General features: G+C 47.6%; 1 protein-coding gene across 1 annotated transcript; it reads left to right on the top strand.

Moving 5' to 3' along the window:
* The first annotated feature begins 162 nt into the window (after window positions 1-162).
* On the top strand, window positions 163-2424 carry F4817DRAFT_349864 (T-complex protein 1). Its single transcript, XM_049304884.1, has 3 exons — window positions 163-447; window positions 525-1917; window positions 1980-2424. The coding sequence occupies exons 1-3, from the start codon at window positions 389-391 to the stop codon at window positions 2169-2171; spliced, it is 1644 nt and encodes a 547-aa protein (XP_049155152.1). The 5' UTR covers window positions 163-388; the 3' UTR covers window positions 2172-2424.
* Window positions 2425-11742: the final 9318 nt, after the last annotated feature.

Raw genomic sequence — 11742 nt, 5'->3', positions numbered from 1 at the left:
CGTGGTACGGTACCTTACTTTTTGTTAAGGGACGAGGCTGCTTATTTAGAATTTTGATTGGATAATATATACTTTATGGCCCACATCTTTGCTGCAAGGCTTTATCTTAGGTCTGCTTGCTTCAATGCTTTAGCCTTTAGGTACACTAGCTCCATGGAAGTAACTAAGTATCGCATGTATTATGTACCTCCTAGTAGCTTTGATAGGATGTACCTAGCTCCACTACTTTTTTTCTGGTAGAAGCTTCAACTTTGGAGTCTCCCACTTTAATACACTTTAATAGTTGACGAGGCGTGTATTCAGTCTTCACCCCTGGTCTATTCCGAGTCAACAAGAAGTTGGACATCTACCTAGAAAGGAATCAAAGGAATCAAAGGAATCAACAACTATGTCGCTTAATATCCCGAACGCGCCAAATGCTGGCCTGTTCAAGCAAGGCTATAACAAGTATGTTGTTCTTCACCCCGCCACAGCTTGCGAACTTGTATAATAAAGAGGTGCCTAACCATATTACCATTTTATAGCTACGACGCCGAAGATGGAGCCGTGCTTCGAAATATTGATGCTTGCCGGGCTATTGCTTCTACCGTCCAGACCTCTTTAGGACCTTATGGCCGAAATAAAATTATTATAAACCATCTGCAGAAGATGATCCTCACTTCCGATGCTGCAACTATCCTCAAGGAACTCGACGTCGTCCACCCCGCCGCCAAACTTTTGGTTATGGCCAGTCAACAGCAGGAGGCTGAGATGGGCGATGCCACAAACCTTGTTATAGTTCTCGCCGGCGAGCTCCTCAAGAAAGCCGAAGATTTACTACGAATGGGCCTAAAGACTGCAGATATAGTCACAGGCTACGAGCGCGCTCAAGCATTCGCCCTTGAGGCCTTGGAGCAACTCGTCGTCGACAAGGTAGATGACATTAGGAACCAGGAACAGTTAAGCAAGGCGATCCGGACAGTGGTGGCGAGCAAGCAGAACGGTAACGAGGATACACTAGCCACTCTTGTCTCCGAGGCCGTTCTCGCCGTGCTCCCTAAAAACCCCGTTAACTTTAATGTCGACAACATCCGAGTAGTGAAGATCATGGGCGGAAGCCTAGAGCAGAGCAAAGTGGTGAAGGGTATGGTCTTCCCCAAGGAGCCAGATGGATCTGTCAAGAAGGCCACCAAGGCCAAGGTCGCAGTTTTCTCCTGTGCCCTCGACATAAGCCAGACTGAGACCAAGGGTACCGTGCTATTACACAACGCTAAGGAAATGATGGACTTCACCAAGGGAGAGGAAGAGCAATTAGAAGCCGCCATCAAGGAGCTGCACGACGTCGGTTTGAGAGTCGTAATCGCCGGCTCCACCGTGGGAGAGCTTGCCATGCATTACCTCAACCGATACGGCATACTCGTCATCAAGATTCTGAGCAAGTTTGAATTACGGCGGGTTTGCCGGGTCGTTGGCGCTACTCCTCTTGCCAGATTAGGCGCTCCCATGCCTGACGAGATGGGATCTGTAGACGTCGTCGAGACCCTCGAAATCGGCGGAGACCGCGTGACGGTATTCAGACAAGAAGACGAGGTCACAAGGACGGCAACCATCGTTCTCCGGGGTGCTACGCAAAATCACCTTGACGACGTTGAGCGAGCGGTGGACGACGGAGTCAACGTGGTGAAGGCTATTACCCGCGATGCACAACTAGTGCCCGGTGCAGGTGCCACAGAGATACAGCTCGTGGGAAGGATACAAGCTTTCGGTGACAAGACTTCCGGCTTGCCGCAATACTCCATCCGTAAATACGGTGAGGCGTTCGAGGTTGTAGCACGGACCATAGCAGAGAGTGCGGGTCTGGATGCTACAGAAGTGCTAAGTAGACTATACACGGCACATAACAAGAAGGACGGCTGGACTACAGGAGTTGACATAGAGGTAAGACCCTCAACCTTGCTATTCATACACGTAGTGCAATACTGACATCACTTTTGCTACAGAACAACGACGGCACTGGCACCCTGGATGCCAAGGAGGAGGGTATCCTAGACCTTATGGTCACCAAGTCTTGGGCCATCAAGCTGGCGACGGAGGCAGCGCGAACAGTGCTATCGGTAGACCAGATCATCGTAGCAAGGCAAGCTGGCGGACCGAAGCCACCGGGACCCAACCCCAACTGGGATGAGGACTAAATAAAAATTCGCCGGTAGTCCTTGAGGGCAGGTCGAATCTGTATGCGATTATAGACGGTCAACCTACAAATACCAGGGATGTTGATAGCATGAATTGACTAGACCAAAAGCCAAAGGTCGGGAGTTTATTGCTGATTTTCCGAGTTTGTTTGATGTGATCTGCGGCTCTGCGATTGGAAGCCCCTGAAATAGTCCAATAAGACTCAATTCTGTAGTAACGTCGTATGATCAATAGATTCTTCTAATCCATTAGCCACATAATCTCTGCATCGATAAAAAAAGGTTGTATATGATTATGAAAATAGTAAATGATGATTAAAATAAATAAAAAAGAAGAAAGAATAACAGGTCGACAAAAAAGCTCGGAACTCAGTATTCAAGGACCCCATTTGACCTGAACAGTTGGCCTTCCTGCCGCCCTGGGGCTATCTCGAACCTGGTTTCCTACGAAAAACCCAGTTAAGGATTATTTCTGACCCTACTTCATTAACCACTAGACCACGGCCATGTTGGGTTTGCAGCTGCCGATCAGGGGTGAGGGAATGGGTTTCTAATGGTGTACTTATGTTAAACTTGGCTGCCTAGCAACCAGCGGGTGGTTTGGCAGCTGTCGAGGGTCAGGTCCCTAGGTAGGTAGATAAGTGTACTTGAACCTTGGGAATACAAGTTTATCGTTCTCATTATTTCCTGTCTGAACTTGGATTTCTTCGTGTTTTTTTATATATATATGGCTGTCTGGCTTGCTACCCACTCGACTCATATGAAGGGGGGCATAGAGTCACTATCTTGCAATTCAGTGAGAACCGAGTTATTCACCAGTTGTTATAACCTAACTACCTTAATATATAAGCAAGTGTCTATCATAAGATCCAGGTTCATGTTATTATCATCATGACTATTTGCCCTCCGATCAAATTCCACAACTAGGATAAACTCCTTTGAAATGATGAATCTAAAAGACTTGGGGAACCCCTAACTGGGTTTGACTACCTAGTCTCATTGTAATTCCTCCAATGCTAACTGCTTAGTTGACTAATGATTAAAGTGATGTGTCGTTTATCAATTAGTGTTCTCTGCGAGGATACGAGTACCTAAGTGAGAACACAACTGAATAAGTACCCAATTATATTGAAGCACGAAGAACCATAAACCAGGACAAGACTAGACCGCTGATATAAACAAGAGCTGTCATTGATACCACCGATATTCTGGTTTATCAAGGATGAAGTATGTTCTCAGCACTCGGGGTAATATAGATATAGCAACAGCCGTAGACGGCGTGACCGGACTTAACTTTAACAAATATGCTATATACTCAAGGTCTTTAGACATAGGCATAAAGCCCAGTGGCCCAGGGTATTCATACGATATGTTTTATAAAAGTTGTATAATGTCTCCGTGCCGGCCTCATGAGACGTTTTTAATTATGAAAATAGTAAATTCTAGGTTAGCCTATTCCGAATTAAAGCCTAGCTATTATTCTATAGCTATTCGTTTGGTTTTTCTAACAATGAGCGTAACATACTTTGGACCGTCATTGTCTTCTTGCCCACTTATATCTCCTTTCTCGAGAATTAACTATATCCACAACAGTTAACCAAGTTATGAACATAGTATAGACACAGGTCCCATGGCCAAACATTAATCCAAACATGCTAAATGGCTTTATTATAATCTCCAAAGTCTAACCAACCAATATCCCACTCCCATTACACGATATACACACAAACGCCTCTCCAGTCACACATCATATAGCCCCTAGACTACAACGCCAACCGCACTGTCACTCCAATCTGCTCGTTATCCCGCAGAAAATACAATCTTTAGTAGTGTGGGGAACCCGGAGCTCTGGGTCGTCACTACATATGCCAACGATGTAGTATCTGCAGGTAATACCAACGGCCCTGCTGCCAACCACATCCCGCCCGGTTCGATAAATAGCGCAGCGGGTTAGTGCCGTTGCCCTGCTGCACGTGTGTGAGGATACCCTTCGATGAGACGCATCCGTGTAACAGCTAGGCTAGCCGTATATTCCTACCGTTCGTTGACACAGGATTAGAATGTATGATATCTAACTGTTAGGACTGTATTCTAACACGGCTTACTGTTCACTTGCTCTTGAGCAAGGCACTAATGGAAAAAGGAACCACGGGCATGTCTGTATAACTAGGTACACATTATAACCAGGGCTATCTTAGTACCAACGCAAGTAAGAAACCTAGGTACATATTCATCGTAGCCCTGAGAGCCACCCATATACCATCCCTTCGGCACCGATGGAGAGAGAAGTAGAGTCCCACGTAAAGGTAGAACCAGACAGAACACCCCCACAGGGACTTTTACCAACGTATGGATCAGATTCTAACCACATCCGCACGGGCCGAATGGGATGGCTTACGTGCGTACGCTTGTATCTCCTACCTCACCACAGCACATCAATCGGTTGGGATACCGACATCTCCCAGATCGCTACGGCCCGGATGTTTCACACACACACTAACTATTTGTTCCGATGGCACATCGATTGCTCCAAACCTATGAACGTCCGTTTTCCGCACCCGAGCGAGAGGGAACGAACCTAGAACGGTATCACAACGAAGATCTTAGGATTGGCGGAGGTAACATCTGCCTATCTACGATAACCAGAAAGTAGCAAAAGTCTAGACCCCGGCGTGGGAATAAGCGAAGATAGGGAACAACTGTGTGCCGAGCAAGACCCTCGTCGGTATGACTCGCCCGAGATGACCTATGACAGGAGCAGTGAGATAGACACGATAATGATGTGTCCTCGAAATGCAAAGCGGTGGCAGGTCGATCCTCACCGAAGCAAGTAGAACATGTCTTTACTAGTCCCCTTCCCTTACTTACGCACCTCTCCTCTCCTCTCCTCCCGTGCCTTGGTAGTCCACGTCCATAGCCAGCAAGGACGTGGCTGAAACCAGGACCATGATGCCAAGAAGACAACGTCTGATATGGGTCTTTTGTCGCGATAGTAAGCCGTTCGAAGTTCGTAGCATGACATAACATAACATAACATAACATCATCGTCAGGAAAGCCGGGTTATAAATCAGCTAGCTAGCTAGCCAGCGAGTCCTGGATCTATCTACCTGCATCCCGAGATCTCCGCTGGGATAAAGGTCTACATCAAGCCACACTCGGCGGCCCTGCGCCCACGTGCATCGACCAGCAGGAGGCAACGATCAGCCCGACGGCCCTAAGTCCGGGAGGAAGTCGAGTTCGGGCTCCACATAAACTCGGCCGAACCGCGAGACCTGGGGCCTCGACGAGCTGACCGTGTCAGAGACGAGGGAATGGCTTAGGAATCCGGGAAGGCGTCGTAGTAATAGGGACCGCGGCGACGGATCGGGTGGCCAGACAAGTGAGCGAGCGAGTGCGCTTGTGCTTGTCCCCAGCTGCGCATCCGCGTTGCCGATTATTATTAAGACATTACGAGTCAGCGGATCTTGCGGGTGCGATCAGGTGTGTATACCGGGCAGCGAAGGGTCTAGTCTCGGGAATTGGATCTATGATCTCCGTATTGTACATACATAGTAAGGGAACATACTTCTGGAGGCAATGCGTCTTCCACGTGGCGGGTAATAATGATAAGCTGACTGCAGCGTATCTTTTCTAGTCTATAGCTGGTTGAGGGTTCACCCGATAGGTACTAAACCCGCTGGTAGGATGTTATAGGTGCTAGGATTCGAACGTGAAACATGGATCTTCTTACATAGCTGGTGACGATGGTGTTATGTAGGTATGTATGTATGTACTTGTTTAACCCGGATGTCTCAAGGCCTGCTCGGTAGCGGCGGTAGTAGAAAAGAGCGAAACCCGGACGGAGTAGAGGCTGAACGGGAGCGCCGGCTAAGACTGAGACTAGAAGACTAGAAGGCTTCTAGGTCTTACTCATCGAAGCAGCGCCGACGCAAGCTAAGCACTTCTACCCATACGTTGATGCCTATCGACGTTTCGTCATCCTTACGTCCCTTACGTTCCTCGCAGTTAGTTAGTGTTCAGCTCTCCGTCCAGGACGGCAGCGCCTCTAGTAAAATCTTGATCACGCACTGCCCGACGACCAGCCCCCCCGACCAGCCGCCCATCTATCTTCATCCCATCTCATCCCATCCCACAGCCGCAGGACCCGTAGACGATCTGTTGCCGATTCTGCACAAGGCCACAACTCGACCTATCTACAAATCTACAGGCTTCGATTTCTGCAGCCCCCAACTCGCCGGAGCCATGTCGATCCACTAACCCACCGTACGTACGTTCGGCTTTGGGGGAAGCTGACAACTAAGCTACCTGCATACCTAAGGTAGTCAACCCACGCGTGAGCGCACATGGAAATTGCGTACCCGGGTGCGTAGGACTTCTGGTTCGTATTCCTTCAAAACCGCGCATATGTACAGTATTTGCCGTAGGTAGGTACCTAGGTACTTTGCAGAAAGCCCCAGAACGCAGCCGACGGATTGGGCAGGACGGGCCAAGAAGGGTTGGCCCCTCGATGTATTGGGTGTAGTGTATTGTAGGTGAGGTGAGGCAGTAAGTGAAATCTCGGCGGGGCACTCACCAACGAGAAGACGTGCTGCGAGAAAGTCTGCCGGCTATGTACTAGAAAACTAGAGTGGTGCAGGGGAGCGGCGCAGCACGGGCTGGATGGTGGCTCGAGGGATTTTGTTCGCTTTGGCGAAGTGGATGAGTGGATGCGTGAGTGTACATGCGCCGTAGGTCTCTGGTTGTATCTGACAAGTAGACACATTGTATCGTCGATGTTCATCTATCTGTACATACATACGCCTAGTCCCAGCCAAAGGAACGAATCCTTCTGATCTCGGCCAAGGATATCCATGGAGGAGAAAGGTGGCTTGCTTCTTCGGTCGCAGATAGACAGGAGCCTACTTGTTGTACTGTAGTAGAGCATCTAACCCCAACTTTACATCGACGTCGTTATATCGTATGCGCCGGATACTACTCACGTTACATACTCGTAATAAAATACCCGGAATACCATGTGGCGAGATATAACAGTAACGATCCGATATATGTTGCAATCAAGCGCCTTTAGGGGGAAGGAGGTTATAAGCGAATCTTGATGCTGCAAACCAGTCAATAGCATTATATGCATGTCTCACTTCTGTACGAAGTAGTACCTACTGCTGAACTACGTAGTGGGATCTTCTCGTAGGCTGAAGCTTGGAAGGCGAACAAAAAAGTGACCCATGCATTGCTACTCAAGTTGGAGTATACGAGCTGAAGGTTGATAACCTGTAGATTTACCTTATCACTCGTCTAACTTCTACTCAAGCGACTTTATCATGGCTGTCTATAATAGAGGAGAACGGTAGTTTGTGATCTACCGATAAGGCAGAATGGAAGAATGAACGACCAAGATATACAAGGGTCATAAACGAGATCGGTTTCGCTTCCGAATGTATGCGCCTTTGCCGCTCAGTGCCGAGTAGATTAACACCAGTTCGCCATTGACCTAACATTTATTGCTCCGTGGCTTCGACGTTGGAAGCGTAGCCAGCTTCTTGGATAGGTAGGTAAGCAAGCCAGCATCCAATCCGTGGGCGGTGACTAGGGTCCCACGATGCGGGAATGCAAGGGCCACACTTGGAGCCGTTCACATACAAACTTATGCATAAAACGAACGTGGGATGATGCGACAGCTTGACATCGCAACTGCGGACGGGGTCAATGGAGACTCCTGCGTACCTTGCCGCTGCAACCGTCGTGATAAACTTCCGAACCCCGACGTCTAGATCTCGCCGTCTCTTCCCAGGATGAGGATAGCCAAACTCTTGGTACTGAGCGGGGGAAAAAGCGGTGGCTTGAGTTTGGCTTCGTACGTACGTACGTAGTAAGATGGGTATGCGACTGAGACCTTTGTTTTGATTAGTGATTCCCCTACATTAGATACATCCTTTAGAAATGATTCTTGTCAACGGTGTATCTTCTCTGAGGGGCAGCTGGATAAGAAACTCGGCTTTGTCGTTTGTCCGCGTTTGCTCCTCCAATCTTACCCCTGAAGCTCTTGTCTCGTTTGCTGTAGACATTGCAGACTGTCCATTAGGATATTCATAGTAAGATGGTACGTATGATCGATCCATTAAACGAAGAAGGCTGTTTCCTGCAGTTGGACTTGCTAGTTCCAAATACTTGAGTGTTGAGTTCTGCATTGGACTCTGGAAGCCTACAAACACTTATCGACTTACGGGAGCTTCGACCGAACTTGTGGAGAAGACCAATAGCTGAGGTTGCAGCGAGCTTACATGCGTGGTAGCTGTTATGCAGTACTATGCAGTTGATCCGTAGTTATTGCAAAAAACAAATTCCTGTTAATCTTAGCTTGGAGAGTATGGCCCGGATCTCATAAGACTTAGGTAGGTAGGCTTGCCAGTGTACGGCGTAGTTAACACGGGACTGATGCTACTTTGATGATACTTCGTACTTGTTCACATAAACATGAGAAATGTGTTGATAACTCAAGTCTCTATCGCAGAGTAAGGAAATCGAAAGTAGAGCCCATCTCTTTTCGATATTGATATGATATGCCACCATATGTTTGAATTGATACATAGTAGTAGTTTGACCGCTAGGTCGGGGAGTAAACGTGGTCGGACTTAATGCAAGGTAACGCCACGGTGCACCGTCACAACCACAAGGGATGGATGAACCGGAAATTATTGAAATTAAAGACAACGTCCCGTTCGATTTCGCGAGAGCAAGTGACGGGACGGGAATGAGTGCAAGCGAGGCGAGATCTTTTCTGTGTTCCGGTGAACTAGTCTGTGCGCCGCTACCGGGTTTATGACAACCTGGGTTGGACTAGGTCCGAGACGTCTGGCAATTCGTGATAGAGTAAACAGATCGTCGCGGGACAGTCCGCTTATTCCTACGCGCTGGATCTTAGTTCGCCAAATCTAACGATGTAAATCGTTAAATCTCGTGGCGTTACGATTTGGTTAAAGTACCTAACTGTCGATGAAACACACATAGCTAGACCGAGTATGCGATAAGAATATTAGCATATTAAAATCGATGAATGAAACGAGCCTTGCCTAAACATGTTAGTATTTTCGTTAGTTACAGGGTTTAGGTTTAGGGCGTGTATGTGCCGTAGCAGTATGGCGTTTGTTTCGTGAAGCGGTATGTAGTATCGGAGCGGGCCTTATAGTAAAATCTCCACGTCCGGAACCCATGACCGGTAGCCATGTCCTTCTTGATGAGACAAGTGTGATCCGCCTGTGCAGTAGAATAGCCAGATTCGAAGCACACTAGGATACCGGTATTGTAGGCGGTCCCATATTTCGCCATCTTGACCCCTGATCTACTGCACGTTCCTGGGCGTTTCAGGAACACCTTCTGGGATTTGATGGTACAGTGGGACAAGATACCCCGGCCTCATCTCAGCTGGTCAGGTTGGAGACCTATCTTTTTCGGACGAACATAATACACCCAGCTCATGAGAGTAAGAACTCGATGATATGATCGCAGCAATGGAATCAAAGTAACATGCTGATAAGACTAGCTGCCACTCTCGTATACGATACTAGTAGCGAGCAGGATGAAATGTTAGGATCGTGCTACTATGGAGGTGAACGGTTAATGGGTATCGTCGTATTCTCAATATGCGAGCGTAACATTCGTATGCCATTCATCCACCAATGCATTAGTCACGATTGAACTACATAGTAAATAGCTGAATTGACCTGGATGATACACCAACAACGGATCTACAGCACCAGAGTAGGATCTGTGCCTAGCACCGCCTGTCGAACACTTATTCGGTCAAATATGTAGTGTAGCTGACGTAAATGCGCGCGGCTCGTGCCTCTTCAGCACTTTACTCTCTTTTCTAATGATCCTGCCGTGGTACTGCCGTGTTGCCTCTAGGATAGAGATTAACTTAGCTTGTAGCTATAGCGTGTGGTTTCGAGGTTCTAGAAGGACGTAATGTACGCGGCTAAATAGTGGATGCGGTTATTATTCATCTTGAGATGGTGGTATTTGCTATCAGTGCTTGGCCTGGGAATAAACGCTTGATGTACGAATCCCTTGATACCCATTTTCTCATGGGCTGTATAACGAATTACTTTTCCGGCAGCTATAAATCATCCTTGGATTCTTGGTCTCCACTCAGATGTGCCTCAGATTCGAAGAGAGAGATCAGTGATCTAATTCGTATGTGCCACCTTTCAGGATTGTTCTTAAAATAGAGTAGGCGAATCTAAGGAATATTCCATCGCTTGATCGACCACTAGAAAGTTGGAAGAGACCCCTATACACTTGCCTATCTGGAAACCTCGTGGTCCTTGCCACGTGGGCGACGTGGTTTGTTAATTTTGGTACTGTCCTTGCAAGATGCGATTCGATATTCGCCTCGTTGGTATGTACATGTTTCATGACAGGTACTCAGGTCCCTCCTCGAGAGGTTGCCAGTGTGGAACCTCTCTTCTTTAAGACGCCACGGAGTCATAACCCATAAAAGGCCAGGCGTATGCACATGTGGGTTTGACCCTGCCTTGATGCTGCCTTATGACGCTTCTCATATTAGAACAAGACTATAGTGTTGGCTTTGGAGTGAGAGGAAGCCTCCAGAGTAAGACCGGATGGAAAAAGCAAGCCCCTAGGTCATTGAATCATTCCTGGGTACATTGGCAAGTCGGTTACGAACTGAATATCGTCTATCCGATGATTTCATTACAGCTATTGGCCTTATACGCTGGTGGGCGCCGAGGTTTCGTGTTGAGGATGTCGTATACGCTGGTGTAATGTCGTTCATAAACGAATCGCTGATGTGAGATTGCCTCAGTAGATTAACTAGCACACATTTCCCCCACTATAAGACAAGAGCTATTACAGCAAAATGCATGATAACAGCCTCGCCATGTCGCACTGCGTAATGTATTGGGGTACGGTACCGCCGTCTTGGACTATACGTACTTTAGGCGGTAGGTTGTCTTGCATGTCATATTTTAGTCATGCTTAGCATACCCGCAGAGGTTCGAAGCTATATTACTGGTGTGCTGCGTCGACCTATTTGAAAGACTATTTCTTATAAGAGCCATATCGGGCTTTAGTGTCGTTGGTGAGATCGGGGATTCCGCCACGGAACCTGATGGCGATAGAGCCTCCCACGAATTACCGCTTTTGATTATTTTATTTGTAGCGTACTAGTTCGATCCAAAGGTTTGAACAAAACTATCTCTGCTAATGCCTTATTTTTAATATCAATACTGTGGATTCGACTTGAACCAGAAAGTTTCCATTGTCTCTCTCTATGACTTCGGCGGTGCTACACTGATGTGTGACATTGTTATATCAGCTACATGAAGTTCATGTCTGCCGCAAAAGCTACCCCTCGGATACTAGACGACTTTTAACTAGGTACCGCTATAGTGGCGGGCTAGTGGCGTGGAGGACCTCTACGCAATCGGTGGTCAGACAACAGATGCTTGTACCACATTGGTCCTGGCGCTTAGACGACGTAGGACTTTTGGAGGTCCATAGCATTGGTCAGTTGTGCAACAGTGTCTCGGTAACAATGGAACGGACAAGTCG

Source organism: Daldinia loculata (genome assembly GCF_022478755.1).
Source record: "Daldinia loculata strain CBS 113971 unplaced genomic scaffold F4817scaffold_67, whole genome shotgun sequence".
Lineage (NCBI taxonomy): Eukaryota > Fungi > Ascomycota > Sordariomycetes > Xylariales > Hypoxylaceae > Daldinia > Daldinia loculata.
This window is presented reverse-complemented; position numbering and strand designations above follow the sequence as displayed.